Source organism: Saccoglossus kowalevskii, chromosome 14 (genome assembly GCF_978046115.1).
Source record: "Saccoglossus kowalevskii chromosome 14, keSacKowa6.1, whole genome shotgun sequence".
Taxonomy (NCBI): Eukaryota; Metazoa; Hemichordata; class Enteropneusta; family Harrimaniidae; genus Saccoglossus; species Saccoglossus kowalevskii.
In genome coordinates this window covers 8945287-8966400 of record NC_140654.1, presented here as the reverse complement: position 1 = coordinate 8966400, position 21114 = coordinate 8945287, and the positions used below count along the sequence as shown (strand labels likewise).

The 21114-nt window shown below is 35.7% G+C and overlaps 1 protein-coding gene and 1 long non-coding RNA gene across 3 annotated transcripts; both read left to right on the top strand.

Moving 5' to 3' along the window:
• Positions 1-1077: 1077 nt before the first annotated feature.
• LOC100369195 (uncharacterized) lies at positions 1078-20013 on the top strand. Of its 2 annotated transcripts, XM_085507871.1 has the most exons (8): positions 1078-1296; positions 11398-11476; positions 11766-11962; positions 12878-13034; positions 13787-14023; positions 16891-17118; positions 17890-18076; positions 19031-20013. In XM_085507871.1, the coding sequence occupies exons 2-8, from the start codon at positions 11416-11418 to the stop codon at positions 19101-19103; spliced, it is 1140 nt and encodes a 379-aa protein (XP_085363997.1). In that variant the 5' UTR covers positions 1078-1296; positions 11398-11415; the 3' UTR covers positions 19104-20013. The 2 variants fall into 2 exon arrangements, with proteins under 2 accessions (XP_085363997.1, XP_077868488.1); XM_078012362.2 differs by lacking the exon at positions 16891-17118 and having other exon boundaries at positions 1088-1296.
• Positions 17149-17685, top strand: LOC146734439 (uncharacterized). Its single transcript, XR_014931597.1, has 2 exons — positions 17149-17299; positions 17626-17685. It is a non-coding gene; the product is annotated as an uncharacterized LOC146734439 (long non-coding RNA).
• Positions 20014-21114: the final 1101 nt, after the last annotated feature.

The following is a 21114-nucleotide window of genomic DNA, read 5'->3' as shown; positions in this document are numbered from 1 at the left end:
TTGTTAAAGACGTATATAATTGTTTAAAAATCACGTGTTCGGCAGTCTTTGACCACCGGAGACTGCCACGGTATTTCCATGTGTAATGTTTACATGAGTTGTGCGAATGATTGCCCTCTAAAGCTCATTTCTTTGTGTTACATTATATAGTAGGTATCCGTCACATAATTCACATGTGATATGCATGTGAATTATGCACGTATATTGCATACATAATTTACATTTTTTATTCTAAAACTAAAGTCATAGTTTCAGATTCGATTATGTGATAATTGTGAACACCGATATCATCAGAGTAATTTCCGAGACTCCTGTGGGTGAGTTAAGGCACACAATACTAGCATAATTCTTCGGGATTATTATTTTTGTCCCATTGGGTCATTAAACCATAGACCCTCTTTTAGAGGGTCTATGATTAAACCCGCCATTTTATGTCTCCTATGCACGTGTCGATAATGATACGCTATGCATCGGCAGTACCGGCTACGCATGCTCAATGACGTAGCAGCCGGATAACTCGTATATTCCTGAATTAATTAATTAACTATGTTGTTCTATGTTGACTATTGTTTGTGAAGTGTTCTGCCTAAATATTATACAACATGAAGTATACTTGTTAATCTCTATTCAGGTACAAATTTCGCGAAATGTCACATGGTGAACTTTCTTGACTTAAATTATGTTTGGAACTATTGTCGTATACACTATTCCAGAGATGTGCCCGGAAGTGATAATATCGCCTAACTAGCAGTAACATGTAAAATTAATCATAAACTAATAATCATATCATATCATAGCATATATGATTATGATAACCTTCTTGCAATATAAATATACCACAAGTGCATGAGAAAAGATGAAAGAGTTTAAATAGGGGAGGATGGAAAAAACATGACACCAGTAGTGTTCTTTTGTTTGATTCGATTGTTGAATTGACAGGTTTTATGTATTTGTTTGCTCGTGCGTTTTTTGAGTGACCTTTAGAGCAGTATCCATAGATCAATTCGTATCTCCATGTTGTTGGTAACGGGTTGTCGCTTATATTTCCTATTATTCGTTGCATCTATTGTTCACCCCGTATGTGTTTGTTTTTGCGTATATGTTCTTAGAGGACCGGCTGGCTGGTAACGCGACAACCCCTGGCAGTGTGTCTGTTGTGGTTTGAACACACAGTCGTTATCGTCATAATAATTACGTGTGCGGATCCGTGCTCCACCCAACCTTACGTTGCAAGTTCCGTTACGATAATTCATGATGTAGACCGCTCCTCTTTAGTTGATATGCACTTTGGAGATTGTGAGTACATCATCTATATTCAAATGAATACGTTTTTGTATCTACATTCGCATATGGAGCTTGGCGCAGATGCATATACCCGATCATAACACGTATGGAATCTTCCCTATAACCCGATACTGACAAAATGATTCAATTCATGGTTTTATTAGTGCTATATATGCGACCTTTCACTATATGGTCTTAGCTTGATTTGTCTTACGTTTTATTCAGTTTATTTTCACGGGTAAGCAGACCTTTCCGTGTTATTTACAGGCGATGACACATCGAGGCATACACATCATTAACATCGCCATCTATTCACCATTGTGATAATTAATTTACTCTACAAATCATACTATCTTACTGAATGTACAATTTTCCTGTTTTAATGTGTTCACATGACAACATGATAGTAGCATTGAAACAGTTTTCTATATTGGTCAGAATACATTATTGACATATGGAAAATGGATATATCATGCAGTGGGCGTTGATTTGATGATGTAAAACAACATGACTTGGTTAGGTTTAATACATACAGATTCTCAAAAATTGTTCGATTCAACATACATGCACTTTTTATTAAATGAATACGTTTCCAGTTAATTTTTCTTGAATATTACGTCACATGTGTTACTCCAATCCGCTACAATGCTTACAAATGCTTCGTGAATCGGGATTAATATGCTCTTGAATATAATGTTTTAACGAGACACATTGTTATTTAAAACTATTAAATCAAGATTCAGGATTCTTTTTAGATAGCAACTGCTCTCTATACTCAGCAGACTTTTTTGTCTGGTGTCGGAGCAGAGATGTGGTATGTGAGTTAGAAAAGTAATCTCGGCTGTCAATGGATGTAGAACGTGTCTTTTGCATTGACACAACTACTACCAATTGGGACTCGGACTGTTTTTTACCACGTGTTGGGTTACCTGATATTACATCGTTAAACATATTAATTGGGTATGTTATTATTACCAGCTTTATCATTTTGCAATCAATACTAATAACAACGTGTCTATAAAGGGTTTTTATGACAACGGAATCAATGGTTGTCAGGGTAACGATGTACGCTATAAAATATCATCTATCAATATGGTCACAGGAATATTTTTGTTTTATTTAAATTAAATATTGTCACGTGTGAAATACGCAGTTTGGTTTCCAGTAAAATGTACAAAAATGACCTAAAACGATGTGCTTTTTTGTATTTCCCCTGTCTCTCTGTTTTATGCCACGTATCTGTGGGTCTATCATCAATGTGATAACTGGGATACATTAACATCTGCACATTAACACGGAGGCTGACATTTTTCATTAGTAGAAATAAAAAAAATGATATGAATTTATAACATGATAAAAAGACCGCCACATATGTTTCCAATGAATATAATGATAGCAATGAACCGAGGTGACCTTTCGTATTTCAACACAATCGCCATGATGTTGAAATTTATGAGCAAACAGTGCATATCAAACGTTACATGTTTCGATATGCTTCGATTCGATTGGCAATGTAATTGTGCTGATGACGTGGACGCCTTGATTGTACACATGAGTTTCGTTTTTTTTTAAATCTGTAATACTGAGTAAAAATGACTTTGGTACCAAATAAATACAAACTGACTGACACTGTTTTTGTGGGTGGAGGGGTGATAAGATAATTATAAAAACAAGAACCTTTGCTTCAAACACATTGACTGAAGGCTGTTCAAAACCTAACTTAAACTATAAACTGATATATTAAGTTGCTATTATATATACCTCTAAACACTTTCTAGCGCAAAACAGCACCTATCATGTATTTGTATTTAAGTCACTTGTAATCGCATCAACGTTTTTAATGATTGAAGAAAGTGTCGAATTGTGGTATACATAATAATAATACTAATGGTGGACCATGTTTCAGACCACCAAATGTCATTAAAGATGATGTCATTAAAGATCATGGTGTACAAACAAATTCTCTGACATATGTTACTTTCTAAGCTTTAATTGTCACGTGTTATAACCCTCGTTGAAATATGGAACGTATAAATATTGGAAAGAATTTTATATTAGATTTGTAGGAATTGTACAGTATCCAAAATAATTTCAATATTAATCAATTCGGCAACTCAGATAAACCTTGAGTATATTAGTTGCCAAAACATGACTTACCTTATATGATAAATCAAAATCAAACAAAATTGTTTAAACACATCCATAAATACTAAGTGTTTCCCAAATTGACTTTTTAACTTCCATTTTAAAGGTTTCTCTTTGGTTTACGTTTTCGCAATCTGATGCACATATATTCAAGTTAATACTAGTAGTAGACGAACATAACAATGTCGACAATTTCGTTGCATATCATAATTATTTATTTATATTTATATTATTGTAGTGTTTTGGAACTAATCATCATTGTACATGCTATTTTGCATAAATATATTAAATCTAGTATTTTCCCAATATTTATTAGTTTCATTCAATGTGCATGGTATTCAACTCCGTCTATAGGTTATATGCTTTTGAAATCCAAACCATTAGATTCCTCGTTAAGAATTGGAAAACCATTTAAAAGATTACATCATATGATTTAGTCAGGACCCTAACACCTTATTTAAAAAGGTCTTCTTTGCTAAATATTTTAGTTGCCATCGCTTAATGCTTACTACAAGACAATTCATATCCAAGATATTTAAAATATGACACAGTATCTAATTCTTTTGAATTAGATACGCTTTGATAGATGCCTACTACCTTAAAACAATAACCTTACTCTTTTTCTAAATCTAAACACTATGTAGACTAATGACAGAGAATAGTGTAAGATAAATAGATATGCAACTGATCTCTCTCAGATATATTTCCCATCCCATGTCAATTACGTCTCCAAGTTGTGTTAGTTTACTCTAATGATATGGCGTCGTTGAAATGAATGTTACAGTGGGAGGCACGACCTCTTGTTTCAGTGCCAGACAAGTGAGTAACGTAATACTAGATTCCGGAGCACTTGAAGCAAAATAATGCAAGCAATAACAATAATTTTATACGTGCAATACAGAACGTATCAATTAATTAAACTGATTAAACAGGGTATAATATACTGTAGAACACGTTGAAATAGCTGCATGCAATTTTAGCGGATTTGACCCTTGGCATGAATTAACAGAATCTTAATTTAGCTAAAGTGTCTACTATCTCCCTGTGAGAATATAATTGCGTCTTGAATTAGTTAAATTACAGGGTAGCTAAAATAGCTAAAATAACATGCTAGCTAAAAAGACTTGTTTTACAGTATGTTCAGCAATATAGTCGTGGGTGCAAACACTTTTTAACCAAATGCGACAAACACAAGGTCCGGTTTGTGACAACCAAAAAAAAGTATTAACCAATCATCTGTAAGTTTCCTTGAATAATTATATGTGATTTTTAACACATGCTGGCAAGTTATTAATTATTGTACTTTCATGAAACAGATAACTCGGCAGTGAATCTTTTACTATTCATTGTATGGTGAATATTTTGTTACAGTAACGTGTTCTGTTAAATGCCTTCGCAAAAATCCGTGGGCAGAATTATGAAGGTGTTGCTATCTTACTAAATATGTATACTTCAGTTTTAATCTTAAATATAATATTCCAGTATAAATAGTAATAAATAATGATTGATATGGTAATGCCATAATAATAAAAATTAGTTATTGCATAACACATCCTGCCTAAACAATTGTCAATAGACAATTTACTCTCTAAACTAAGTGGTACGTCCAATATGGGCACAAGAAATTAAAGTTTATAAACAGGGTAAAGATCAAATCATATAGAATAATGAAAAAATACTGATTGGAGGAAAATCGGTATATATGGAGGACTTTGTTCGAAATGGAATAATGAAAGTATCTGATCTTTTTAACGCAAATGGTTTGATACCGTGGCAGTCAATAGCACAGGAGGAATTTACCCTAATACATAAATTAAGATGGCTAGGTTTAGCATCAGCTATTCCTGGGGATCTAAAGTATGGAGAAGCGGATCTGGAATCTACTTATTTCAAAATTACAGGAATTCCTATGGATCTGGAAACCTTAACTAAGAAAGATGTCAAAAATGAATTATGTGAAAGGTCATTTGTTATCCCTGCAAGCCAAAACAAACTACAAATGGAATTGAGGGAGGGGTGCATTGAATGGGGAAAAAAGATATAAATTTATGATGAAAATGACAACTGAGAGCAAAATGAGAGAATTCCAGTGTTCAAGCTCCTTCATAATATTTTATATACAAACCAAAAATTACACAAAATAAACCCTCAGAAGTATGTCAGCCCACAGTGTACATTCTGTGACGGGGAAGCCGAAAGCTATGAACATCTGTTTTATGAATGTCAATATGTTATATCTCTCTGGAGTGAAATCCTCTTTTGGTGGGGGGAACCACTTAAATTAAAGTCACCACCAAGTAGATTGTGTATGATTATATCTAACCCAGATGATACTTTGATTGTAAACTTTATATCTCTGTTGGTAAGAAAACATGTATACTTTTGTAAAATGGAGGAAATTTCGTTGGCTTCCTATCTTACTGTAAAAGAATTTACCAATGTGAAAATCATATAGCAAAAAAGTACAATAAGATGGTTTCACATCTAAAAAAAAGTGGTCTCCTTTGTTACCATATGTAAGATAAAAAAAGAGGTACTACTATATATGTATAATAGAATACAGGAATAGAACAACTCAATGTAATTTCATAACAATGTAATGTATCAATGAAGCGCCTAATAAAAAGTATATAAAAAAAAAGTAGTACGTCCAGTCACTTTATAACAGTGCACTAACATACATGTTAAGACATATCCGCGTTGATGGTTATGAATATTGTGACATAAATGTCCTAACTAATTACAATACACTCATTTTATCATTCCAAAAAAATAATAATAAACTTGAGCTAAATTTCTCAAAATTTATTTTCATGGGGTCACCATAGAAATGGCACAACAAACTATAATAATGTTCGTTTTCCAAAGCATTCACATTATGATAACCATAAAGTCTTAATCAAATCTAATGTGAGAATTATGAATATGCGAATACAATACAAAAACTATAGGGATGCATTCAGCACTAAAACGCATGAACCTTCCACCCCAATTGTCCTCAAAAATATATTATTAAAGTAAAATGACATTTTAAATAGCATAGAAGATGCCGTCGTAACTGAAACGTATGTCATTAACGCCCATATATGACACGGTACTGACAGAGACTGGGTATTGACAGAAAATTGAATAAATTTGAATAGAAATATAAGCAAAAGCACCTGCCGGTAGTGAAGGGTGGGGTGCCTACCAGCAAATGTTCACCATTTGTTATTTAATTACATATATTCAAGCCCAACATCCATAAAATTATATTTCCAAATTATTCATGCCATATTACCTCTCGTGCCTGTAATGCAAATCACGGGGGATTTATAATTTCATCTAATTTAGGTATGTATTGAGCGTTGACATTTTTAGTTTGGCTAGTATTACGTCATAAACGAATGATTGTATTTAACTATTCAAATCTGTAGGTTTTCACGCGATAATTATCATTTATTTGTGACTTTGCAGCTATATGTTTGATTTGTGTTCGAGTTTATGGGTCGTAAACCAACCTTGAACGAGTTGGGGTTGACGACGTCAGTGAACAGGATATCACGTGCCCCAGAAATCCACCAATGAAGTGTTAGAATACCTGTCGCAAATTCTGTATACGTAATAATGAAACTCTTTCAACTATACATCATTTGAACATCATATTTAAATATGGGGGGGTAGGCTGAACGAATTTTGGTTTCCGGAAATATTTAATTCACATATATCACACGCCATTAATTTCACTCACGTGTTTGTTTGTTTTTTTCAATTATTTTGCCTTGTAGAGTCATCATGGACAATTTTTTTCTATTTACCAAAGCACTCCCCCAACAAAAATCACTCAGGCCTCCACCCCAGTTGTAAAATGGCTATTCCCTTACAGATGGGACATATCGTGTTTTATCGTGCATAGTATATAATTATGGTTGCGTTACATCCGCGACCATAGGATGTGATGATTGGTGTGCGTGTAACTCGCCGAGTGAATACCTCATGCATACCGAAAACATACGTTCGGTCATTGTACCTTCTATAGAGTCTATTATTGTAAGAAATATGCAAATTTGTACGCATTATTTAAACAATAATGAATCCCAACAGCGTCATATTGTATGAGTACATGAGTCTATGGCGAGAGCCTCACACATTATCGTGCCCAGACCCTTCTAAAAATCCACTATAGCGCTGTTTGGTATCACTATTGTTGTCATAACTCACTAGCATCAGAATTAAGCAAATTTAGTTAAATTTACTTACTTAGAATTTACTTGTGAGTAGAGGTTTACTTTGTTATGTGACAATGTAAATCTATGACGTAATAAAACCACTAATTAATTGATATTATATAAATAGACATATTCGTCACGTCTCGTTGTGTTATGTTTGATTCTAGCGAAATATACAACGCGTGAAAATTCATTGTTTACATGAAATTGGAATGATTTTAATTTCATTTAGTTTTGGTAGGCAGTGTTATTATACCATACTGTATCCACGTGATTTAGTTGTGTAATTACTGTATTATGTCTCACTCGTTATAAGGGTACGACTTAGTTAAAATGTTTAATTTTTAACCCTTGCCAGCAAAAAAGAACTATCGTAGGGGGTTGATGTTATATTATGAACCCACCCGTAGAAAGCGGTTTTTATCAATGTTCATACTAATAGCTAACATTTACTAACATATGGTTTTTTAGACTGCCCACGTATTCTGTCAGCTTAGTACCATGCATTTATTGTACAACAAATAACCATCGACAATATATTCTGGTTGCATTATAATTTATGCTAATTGACCCATGTGTGCCATTTTGCACTTTTATGATGGTTTTACGATATATTGGTCTGTTTAATATATTACCACCGTTTCGACGAGCAACACAGGTGCCAGATGTTTGAAAATGTCAAAACAATCGAACAAGAGATATTTAAGTTTTTCAAATTGAAGAATTGCAATGTTTCTTTTCAAATTAATTCACTGTATATATGTGACGTTGACTGTTACATTATGTTTCCATTGGTTGGCCTATGGAGTGAGGTGGGGTAAGGGTGTGGTCGGTCACACACAAACGTATCTATATGTAAAAAACATATTCCGTGTGTGACCAGTTTCCATGACATTATCCACTGTCTACCTACACCACGTGATATACAATTATCGATGAGAGTAACTTATACAAGTTATATTATATATAATTTCTATTTTAAATTATAATTATACACTTACAATGAAAATTTGCATCAGTGTTCCTCATGTTATAGATGAAATCATTTTCTCAATTCCACAATTCCTTGCCGGAAAATGAAAATGGTGGACAATGTATACTAATTAAAAATTGGATATTTATATAATAAAAAGTAATATAGAAAATCTGTAAATTCAATTCCTTTGCATTTGTGGAGCTCTTTCACCCGGGATTTCTATGATGTTAGACTTCAATTATATCCACAGTAGAGGTAATGAGGTATAAAGATAAATCATATTGCAATTACAACAACGGAGCACCCAGTGTGCAGCAATTACAACAACGGAGCACCCAGTGTGCAGCAATTTCACAACGGAGCTCCCAGTGTGCTGCAATTTCACAACGGAGCACCCAGTGTGCAGCAATTTCACAACGGAGCTCCCAGTGTGCTGCAATTTCACAACGGAGCACCCAGTGTGCAGCAATTTCACAACGGAGCACCCAGTGTGCAGCAATTTCACAACGGAGCACCCAGTGTGCAGCAATTTCACAACGGAGCTCCCAGTGTGCTGCAATTTCACAACGGAGCACCCAGTGTGCAGCAATTTCACAACGGAGCACCCAGTGTGCAGCAATTTCACAACGGAGCACCCAGTGTGCAGCAATTTCACAACCGGGGTGGAGCACCCAGTGTGCAGCAATTTCACAACCGGGGTGGAGCACCCAGTGTGCAGCAATTTCACAACCGGGGTGGAGCACCCAGTGTGCAGCAATTTCACAACGGAGCACCCAGTGTGCAGCAATTTCACAACCGTGGTGGAGCACCCAGTGTGCAGCAATTTCACAACCGTGGTGGAGCACTCAGTGTGCAGCAATTTCACAACGGAGCACCCAGTGTGCAGCAATTTCACAACGGAGCACCTAGTGTGCAGCAATTTCACAGCGGAGCACCCAGTGTGCAGCAATTTCACAACGGAGCACCCAGTGTGCAGCAATTTCACAACGGAGCACCCAGTGTGCAGCAATTTCACAATGGAGCACCCAGTGTGCAGCAATTTCACAAATGAGCACCCAGTGTGCATCAATTTCACAACCGTGGTGGAGCACCCAGTGTGCATCAATTTCACAATGGAGCACCCAGTGTGCAGCAATTTCACAACGGAGCACCTAGTGTGCAGCAATTTCACAGCGGAGCACCCAGTGTGCAGCAATTTCACAATGGAGCACCCAGTGTGCAGCAATTTCACAACGGAGCACCCAGTGTGCAGCAATTTCACAAATGAGCACCCAGTGTGCAGCAATTTCACAACGGAGCACCCAGTGTGCAGCAATTTCACAACGGAGCACCCAGTGTGCAGCAATTTCACAACAGAGCACCCAGTGTGCAGCAATTTCACAACGGAGCACCCAGTGTGCAGCAATTTCACAATGGAGCACCCAGTGTGCAGCAATTTCACAACCGTGGTGGAGCACCTAGTGTGCAGCAATTTCACAACGGAGCACCCAGTGTGCAGCAATTTCACAAATGAGCACCCAGTGTGCAGCAATTTCACAACCGTGGTGGAGCACCCAGTGTGCAGCAATTTCACAACGGAGCACCCAGTGTGCAGCAATTTCACAACGGAGCACCCAGTGTGCAGCAATTTCACAACGGAGCACCTAGTGTGCAGCAATTTCACAGCGGAGCACCCAGTGTGCAGCAATTTCACAACGGAGCACCCAGTGTGCAGCAATTTCACAGCGGAGCACCCAGTGTGCAGCAATTTCACAACGGAGCACCCAGTGTGCAGCAATTTCACAACGGAGCACCCAGTGTGCAACAATTTCACAAATGAGCACCCAGTGTGCAGCAATTTCACAACGAAGCACCCAGTGTGCAGCAATTTCACAACGGAGCACCCAGTGTGCAGCAATTTCACAACGGAGCACCCAGTGTGCAGCAATTTCACAACGGAGCACCCAGTGTGCAGCAATTTCACAAATGAGCACCCAGTGTGCAGTAATTTCACAGCGGAGCACCCAGTGTGCAGCAATTTCACAACGGAGCACCCAGTGTGCAGCAATTTCACAACGGAGCACCCAGTGTGCAGCAATTTCACAACGGAGCACCCAGTGTGCAGCAATTTCACAACGGAGCACCCAGTGTGCAGCAATTTCACAAATGAGCACCCAGTGTGCAGCAATTTCACAACGGAGCACCCAGTGTGCAGCAATTTCACAACGGAGCACCCAGTGTGCAGCAATTTCACAACGGAGCACCCAGTGTGCAGCAATTTCACAACGGAGCACCCAGTGTGCAGCAATTTCACAACGGAGCACCCAGTGTGCAGCAATTTCACAACGGAGCACCTAGTGTGCAGCAATTTCACAAATGTGCTATCACATGGCGTCAGTTTCTTTCAGTTGAACATATACCACACTTTCACACAATTGTGATTATTGAATGTTTGAAAAATGCATGATTGATACAAACAAAAATTGTATTCATGAACCATGGCTTAAATCTAAACTTGTATTGACTGGGGTTGAGGGTTTTGCGGCATACTGTCATTCAGATTGTACAAGAATGCCGTGACACCGTAGTACTCGTGTCCGATTTATACTAGTACACTCACACGTCAGTAATACCATACGACGGTTTATATAAAAATATTTCAACACTTATGCTAACAATCGCTTTATTTGGAGTCATAAGTAGTAACCGAGTATGCGTTATACGTTCCGAACACAGAGTGATGCGGTCACCGTATTACCCAAAATGAACAGTTTTAACTAGCGGTAACCTCTGCATCTTTTTTAGATTTACTACAAGGACAAGATGATAATTGATTTATTTTTGGTAACACTCCTGTCACTGTCGGCTGTCCATCTTTCATTAGGTTAGTATAAAGAGAAACTGAGGTATCTTTATTTGGCGTAGAAAACAATGTGAGCCATATTGACACAATTTCTAATATTTCAAAGAAAATATATTTTATTTCTGGTTTATATAGTTTATTTCGTGAAAGCTTAAAAACAACAGTTGCATTTGTCTTTCAAAACAGGACTGTACCTGTCAGCGCATGCAAATTAGATGCAAATGATATGCAACAAAGAAGAAAATAATGACACATTTCATTTATAACTTACACATTCGTATGATGTATGTTTGTTGATTACGTTTTGTAGGAGAAGACTGTGAGACCATCACTCTGACAGAGCCAACGGGGACATTATCCTCCCCGAATTATCCAAATAACTATCCACCAAAAGTAGACTGCACTGTTAATATTGTGCTACCAAACCCAAATGCGATTATTCTAGTGGAATTCGAGGATTTTTATCTCGAGAAACCTGATGATGGAATCTGTTTTGATAAACTAGAGGTAAATAATTCAGAAGCCGAATAACACCGGACAACACAAAAACGTATAGTATTTCAACTATACACAAAGAAAACCTAATACTAGTATTCATGATTCAATAAACCACTCAGCTGATTATCCGCGGGGTAAATACCAGAGAAAATCTACTGAGGAAATGTAAATAATTACATACAAACGAACAATCACATAGCAGCACGCAACATGCGATTTGAACATATACTATTAAAGCGGGGGGGGGGGGGAGTCGACACCTGCGCATGCGTCAGATTGCCAAAGCGTGTCATTGTTTACAAACAAGCGTCTACCCATGGGCCTTTGCGTTTTAGCGTGTGTTGTTATCGTCGCTCGGGACTCAATTCCCGCGCGTGCGCAGGTGACGACCCTCCCGCTTTAATTGTTGTCTTAGAAAATGACTCAGTTTGAGAACACATGCACAGTATTTTCACAACTGTGAAATACATGTACAATTTCATTTCGAAGGATAATGCTGATATATTCGTTACATAAATATAAAAACAGAGTAGATAGCAAAATGTGTTTATGAATGCCACTAACATATTTCTAATTTAGCTTTTCTCTGACGCGTTGCTCTGTCAGTGATTAACTGTCCAGGAAGTAATCACTCAATATCCAAGCTGTTTGTTTTGCATTTTGAAAAAGCTGCAATTCAGGGAATTTAATCTTAATTAATATAAACGACCAAATTCCTAAAATTTCAAATGAACATCGTAATGCGCCGGTATATATTTTATAGTACTCGAATTCGCGTACTATTAACTCATAGCACATTGAAGCGACTTTTACCGGACTCGTGCATCAGAGCGCTACCATTGTTTAAAGTGGGGCAACCAAAGTTATATTTGCGATACATGGTCGGGATTCTGCTACAATGATTATCTACGTTTACGTCAACAGATAACCGATAACATGTTCAGTGAAAACAATACTGTGCCATACTGTGGAGTTTTGGATGATTTTATTTACACGTCACAGAGTAATAATATCAGTCTTACTTTGCATACTGACAGTCACGTCGAGCAAAAGGGTTACTCAGCCACCTATAGGTCAGAAGGTGAGTTGCTTTTTGTTTCATTGCCATTTGAGATTACAATATACATGTGTGTGTTTAGGCTTGTATTTTATTGAAGGAATGTTGACAAAAACTTCCCAATTCACAGCCAGCAAGACAGCTCCCACAAGTTGCGCCCTCTATAGACGAAAGGCTTCTGTGACGTAGTTTGAACCGCCAATTCTGATTGGCAGTCGTACGAGAAATTTATATATTATAAATAATAAATAGTCAACCATATAATCAAACACAGTTGTCACAAATGAAACATCTACACTAATACAAAAATACCAGAAACAAACAGTGGCCAGTTATTACGCTAAGTATTTGTGTTTAAAACTGTATAACGTTCTACTCTAACTATTCCATGTGTGGTGATCATACGAAATCAGTCTAGTTCATATATAATTGTAAATAGCCATTATCATGACACTCCAATAATCCAAATAAGAGTGTATGTAACCAAGTAGGCACCTTAGCATTGGACCTATTTTTAGTCTGATCTCCATGCATTCAGTTCCAGAAAAGTTTTTTGACATTTCTTTTAAGTTCAATATGGATTTGTTTTCTACATAATATATAAAGTTTCATATTGGCAATTACTAGTGTTAAACTGTCATGTAATTAGTATCAATGTATCTGTACAAATTTAGCTTTTTCTATATCTGTAAATGGTTTGACCTGTTGATCTTTGTTGGGATAATAAACAAAAAAAAACTGTTACATCAGTTTATATAAAGATAATGTCTTTTCAGCTCCTCCAGTGTTTGAGAATTGTCCCGAGGATATAACGCTGAATGGTACAAGTTTCAATACCACTGTTTTATGGATTCCGCCGACTGCGATTGCTTACATAAGCGGCGATGATGTGAATGTTACGTCATCCCATACGCCAGGCGACTCATTTCCTCTTGGTAACACTACGGTGGTATACAGTGCCACAGTAGCGGACGGGAGTACGGCAAAGTGCACGTTTGTTGTCTCAGTACAAGGTAAAGTATTCGACATATGAATTTAGAGTTAAATTCGCATTCTGGTGAAGCAGTTATTGGGTGTTTCACTAAATGTGGTGCAAACTTGGTTCAACACTGGTGTTGAGGGACTGTGGTTCATATGAGTAAATGGTGTGGTGACCACAGATATACCGGATTTAAGGTGTTCCTTTGTAGTACACGTGTTTCTGAAACTGTACATCGTCGGTGCAAAATATTTACACAATTGCTAAAATTGTGTTTAGATGACTAAAATTCAATGAATATGGAAATACGTATGAATTCGTGACAGGAAAGGTGTACAGTGGACATTATATTTAAGGGGTTATTGGTTGCTATGGATATATGTTGCACTAAACTATTCTGTATACATTTAGTATACTGGTACTTGTATAAACATGCCGCGAAAAGTGCATTCAATGAACATGCATATATTAAAATGTACATAGATTATCTCTGTGTGAAATGATCATAAAATAGTATGTCGAAATCCGTGCATTTAGTGGTAATGATATGCAAGACAATGGGATTTCAATCAACATATTCAAATGCCGTCAACAAAACAATTGTAGGAAAGAAAGAAATCTGGAAGGTTTATTAGCAAGACCCTATACAATGCACACTGATTGTTTAATTATCTGCATTACACTAACATGGCTATTATGGTTGTATGAATTAGGGGAAATGATTAAATATCCAAAAGCTATGATTTACCCTGGAATTGACCTTGACTAGTATCACAAGTAGCAGAAGCAAAATACAGAATGATTAAAGCAACAAATTGGCAATCAGTGACAATCAGAGCCACTATATTGTGTAGTATATTTTCAAAAAAAACATCTCTCTTACAAACGTATGTCTAGAAAACAATAATTACAAAATTTAATGATTGGAAGATATATTTTGCTGGTATGAAGGCAGACGACATTGACGTCATATTCATTTTATAGACGGCAAATCTAACACACGACGGTTTTGATGTATGACACATATCTGGTAGATTTATATATAGTTGCTGCAATGTTTGACGTAGGGTGAGCTCGCACTTTGCAAAATACATGACATCACTTCTTAATTAAATGCCCTGAGGTTTATTTAATTTATTTAGTATATTACGACGCTCCGATGGAATTCCAACCATCACCACACTCCATAAATTGCGGAATGTCGATCTCTCTTAGGTAACGAGTCCCCACGTCATGTTGATTATCAGTTGTACTTGGTTGATAAGGCCATGTAGATGTATACCATTAATTCGTCCACAACCTGGTGCCTAGGCGGATGAAGTATGAAACATCATAAAATATAACACTATTTTTTCAATAAAGTGAATTAATTGAATTACTTGATAGACTAGTTAGATCAAGTGCATCTATACTGTAAAGAGTCAGAGTCTCGGACAACAGTCTATTTTTCACTCAAGTTTCTTTATACTGTTTCTTTGTACTGTACAGAATGCTGGTTGCATTAATCCATAATTGTTTTTATCCATAAAGACTTATGAAACATTTACGTATTCGTAAAATCCTCGCTGTTTTATTTGGAAACACGTATTTGTGTGTGTTTACAATGTGCTTAATTTTCATAAAAACGCATTTTAATTATTACTAAAAAAAAAACTGAAATTAGCACATAGACAAAGTACTGTTGTACTGGAACACATGGTCATGCTTATATTTGAATTGTTAAAATAGAACACAATTAAACATTAATAAACAAAGCATACTCTTCATAAAGATTAAGAATTGTCACAAGGTCACATGCATATATAAATAAATAAAAACCAGAATGTACAACAGTCAACACATACAACGTCATACGTGACTTATGAGAAATCAATTGAAACACTTTATTCAGTACAACAAGAATTGTTGTAAATACTCATCTAGTGACCGGGAATTAAGCCATTAGGGGCATCATCTGCGCATGTAACACTTACTTATCATGTACACCACACCATTCGCTATAAAATAAATGAATATATGCGTGTAAAATCTCTGCAACGAGGTATTTGAAAGTGTTTTCCGCAAAGTCTCATCCATATAATTGTGTGTCAAACGAAATATTTACGTGTTCAGACTGGGTGTTACTTTGGTGGTCATTATCATATATCAAATATGCACGGGAAATTTTACAAAGTCATATTATTTGTGTTGGAAGAAGAGTGCGAATATGCATTTTCAAAGCTGATTGGAATTAATGTATATTGAAAGTGATTACAACCATTGACTGATTGAAGACGGGCACACGTCGGTCGATACTACCACTGTACTGTCTTCGTGCATATTTTGATGTATCCTCGTTTTACACATACATGGCGAACTACAATGAACCAGACGAGTAATAAATGAGACAATGCATACAATGTATATTACCACAAAGTGAATACTAGTATATTAATATTAGCTGAGCCCTAACGTACAACAGGTCATACGCGTAACAAGATGACAAAGGTGCCAGCAAGACACATACTAGCGGACCAAGAATGATAATCGGACTTGACTCGGACACATAATTATTTAGGCGAATGTTTTGAAAGAGACAAATAGGTTATTCAGTCATCAAGTAGGTGCTCAATTTCGTTATACAAAAAGCCATATTACCAGGCTATAATGGATGTCAAGACCTGAAAGGTCGAGATCTGCTCACAATCCTTCGCGGCGAAGGCAAATTTTGCTAACATAACATAACATAACATAACATAACATGGTTCAGCTTGATTTTATTATCAGAGATGAACAGGATCACAATGTTTGCCAGAGAAAGAGACATACAGACAGAGATGACATACAATGTGAGAGTATATGTTCGTATTTCAGTTCAGGATCAGTTTATGTCAGTAATAATCTAATGTTACCTTTTTACAGCATATTTGATGTTTGTTAATTGTCCTGATGACATAACACTGAATAGTTCAAGCTCGGGTACCATTGTTTCTTGGACTCCGCCCACTGCCTATGCCTCTATAGAAGGTGGCGTGACATCGTCACATAATCCAGGTGACACATTTCCTGTTGGTAACACTACTGTGATATACGAAGCCACAGATGTAGACGGGAATACTGCAAGGTGCACGTTTGTTGTATCAATAGAAGGTACACTGCATCCGCATGTGTATTCAGTGACTATGCGATGATGAAATCACTACTGGCATGCTTTATCTCATCTTCTCTTGGGTCATGTGCACGTAAATGGAGAATCCTAATCTAGCTGGGCAGTGTGGTATGCGTCATCAAAGTCAAACATATCATACAGCAGGTCATGTCAAAATTACAGGTCGATAACAATCTGATTAAAATCTGATGTAGTGTACGGGTTTTAATTATTTTGGCTATAAACTTATTTTAATTTAATTTGTTATTACTTTTGTTGTTAATTCCTTTTTATTTTATTATTATTTTACTTTGATTTTGATTTTGTGTTTTTTTTTTAATTCCGCCCTACATACGGTAGGGCGGAATTAAAAAAAAATCTCAAAATCAAAATAAAATAATAATTTTAAAAGGCATTAATAACAAAAGTAATAAAAAATAAAATTAAAATAAGTTTATAGCCAAAATAATTAAAGCCCGTACACTACATAAGATTTTAATCAGATTGAGGTCGATAATAGCGGAGATGCCACTTTAATGAAACGTGTGTGCATCACAACGAATTGAGGAGCAGGTATACGAATGAACAGATGGATAGTATAAGTTAGATGGGAATCTTATGATATCATGTGAAAACAACTAAATTTTAGATTTGATTTTACATGTTTATGCATGGTGTATTCTCTGACGACATACGCATGACTACTCTTGCTAAAACAGAAGCTCCGTTTTTAACTTATCGCTATTTAAGATATCGCTGTTTATTTCTTCCAGGAAATGAAGTTGAAGTTACATCTACACCCAAGATCAGTGACACTGGTCAATCACGGAGCGGTCAAGGTGGCTTACCATGGTATTATGTATTTTATGCCGTGGTTGGAATGGTTTTACTGATATCGGCAGCAGCGCTGGCAATATTCTTTTCATGTGGGAGGAAGGAGAAGCAATCAGAGAAAATAAAGTGAGTCTGCATTCGCCATTGATGATGTTCACATATTCTTTACATTAAATTGTTAGGATATATTTACAATAACAATTAACTTAGACCATAAAAATAGACATTACCAACAAATATTTGAGTTACAAATCTTTTTTGAAAACTCTGTATAGAATATATAGTTCTTAAATAGGTAAATTATTTCATTTAAAAACACCAGTATACCAGACTTCTTCAAAATAGTTCACTTCTTAGGTATGTAAAAGTCGCACATCGGCGAATGTAATGTTCATGTTGTTACTGATGCATAAGTAATTTTGAAATAAATTATGGAACATTTCGTACATTTTGATTGCAGTAGGATAAGTAGTAACGACTTGGCATTTTTAACATCTTTTTGCATTGGTTATTGACTATTTACGCCATAAACGAACCATAGACTCTAGACAAGAATAGGAAACTGGAATATATCCTATTATGAAATTGAATTCAAATTTGTTAACTTAGAGCCACAAAATGCGCCTTTAATGTCACCAGATGTAATATAAACAAAAACTTTCATTATACAAAATTTGTAAATAGGTTATTTGTCACGGGGTCTATCATGAATAGTAACTCTTGCATATAGCTGTGTTTAATAGCACAGATCGTAGATCGTTGTGAAGTTCGACATTTTTACCAGAAGCCGTCAAATGTATTACATTAGCCCCACAGACTATGATTACCCAACGAAATCACGTGTTAGCAAAACTACTGTGTGCATTGTGTGAGTTCTCTGATTAGACCATAATTACTTCAATCAGAGCATTGTGTGACACTAAGTGAAGTATCACGTTAATCTTTTAATCACCCTTGACACAACAAGTTTCTGTTACCCTAATTCTAATTCTGTTACTCAAACCATGGAAGATACTAACGGAAGTACCTTCCATGTTCAAACTAACGTACACGCTTGACTGTTTTTTTTTTATATTTCAGATTGGTTAAGAAGTATAAATCAAGAGATATTGATGAAGACATTGGAAAGTCAGAAATTCCAAACCCTCCATAAATTATTCATGTGACACCATAGACCCAGACATTTTGAGCTTATTCTATGATATTTAATATTTTTGGTCATCTATTCACGCCCTGAAGTTATAATGAGATCGCAAAACTTATCCAGGGGTTGTGCCAGATAGTTGATGCTGGAAGAATTGTTTTCTAACACATGGTCTAGATGCACAATATGTTTAAATATATATAACGGTTGTAAACTCTTATTTTTAATGTACTATGGGCATTGTTAAATGCACAAATATGTCTGACAAATAGATATTCAAGGTTTCGAACCTGCCCAGGCATCATACAATATATTATATTAAATTTAATTTAGCGTGTTAAGTATATTATGTTACATTAAATTTAGGTGCAAAGTGTTAACTTGGTAATTTGTGTTTTAATTTACAAATGTATTCGTGGCAGTCAATATATACTAATTTATTTAAATTATTTCGCTTGGGTTGATTAGGCTGTTGAATAATTTATTGGATATAATTTATGTTTCTTCCAATAGCTTTAATTTGACGAACTCTTTGATTTTAAACAAATATCTAAAATAAAATACAAATCATTTACATTTACATGTAGTATATTATATTCAATAATGGCATGGTGCTCACATGTGCATACAGGCGGATAATACTTAACCGAAGAAAATTAATGGCTCCATTACTATATATATGATACTGTGACGCTAAAGTAGAATGGCAACATATAATGAAAGAAATCAATCGCCAAGAAAGCAGGGATGTATTGCCATTGGATTCAGTCCCATAACTAGTATGGTGGATTTGATAGTTAGGCTGGAGAATAGTCACAATGAAATGGTATGAAATCTATGTATAGCTGCTCAGTGAAACTGATTTTATAAATATGATGTAACCACGTGAATTGGAAATAAACAAACTTAATTAAACAAACAGACTTTAACTTCATAATAATAATTGGTCCCAATTACGCCATTCACAAACGACGTCACAACGTTAATTTATTTGTGTGCCAGGAAGTTGCAACGGAGGACATATAATAAACGCAATAATAAACCCACAGTCTATAAGATATGACAATAAAAACAATAAAGCAATAAACGGCACCCATGCAACATTTGAAATCTTGTGGATTTATAATGGACAAGCTTCGGTTCTAGAGAAACGAACATAACCAAAGAAATCAACGATCTTGTTTTACGACGTCCATTTTGCATAGCACACACTTGGATTATCTCGGTAGAACAAAAATATCACCATGAATTTTATTCCACAGTGTCTTAGCGTCTTCCGATAAAGTGTTTACGTCTTGTGACCCAAATTTTCTGTTCGAGTGTACTCTTCATAATCATAGTAAATTATTTGGTATATGTATATTACAAGCGGTAAAATAAATAAATCCATAACATGTTACATTTCAGTTTTCAAATGTATGTTTTCACATGATCCGATTCATGTGAGCATCAGAAGAATCTGAATAAACAATGTCTTAGAATGTGTGCTTGTTCATTTACTTCATTACTTATGTAAAAGAACATAGTAAAATAGAAATGATGTAGTTGCCCATCCCTCTTCTCTGTGATATATGCAACAACAAAATAAAGTCATGTTGGAATTACCCATATCTCATATACGTAACAGACACGATATAATAGCATGGTCATTTTGCTACGATAAGTATTTATTTTCACCCATGCGAAAAAGTCATTACAAAGTCTTAAACTTAAATATCACTAATATATAAAAAATGTTAAGCCAATGCCAACCCAAATGCAAAGACAATATAAACATATTAAGCCAATGCCAACCTAATGCAAAGACAATATAAACATATTAAGCCAATGCCAACCTAATACAAAGACAATATTGAAATGTTAAGCCAATGTCAACCTAATACAACGACAATATAAAAATATCAAGACAATGCCAACCTAATACAAAGACAATAGAAAAATGTCAAGCCAATGCCAAACTAATACAAAGACAATATTGAAATGTCAAGCCAATGCCAACCTAATACAAAGACAATATTGA

Coding starts and splice junctions, on each gene's coding strand:
- LOC100369195 (XM_085507871.1), top strand. CDS start 11,416: ATGATAATTGATTTATTTTTGGTAACACTCCTGTCACTGTCGGCTGTC. Junction 11,963..12,877: donor TCTGTTTTGATAAACTAGAG/GTAAATAATTCA, acceptor TTACGTCAACAG/ATAACCGATAACATGTTCAG. Junction 14,024..16,890: donor GTTTGTTGTCTCAGTACAAG/GTAAAGTATTCG, acceptor ACCTTTTTACAG/CATATTTGATGTTTGTTAAT.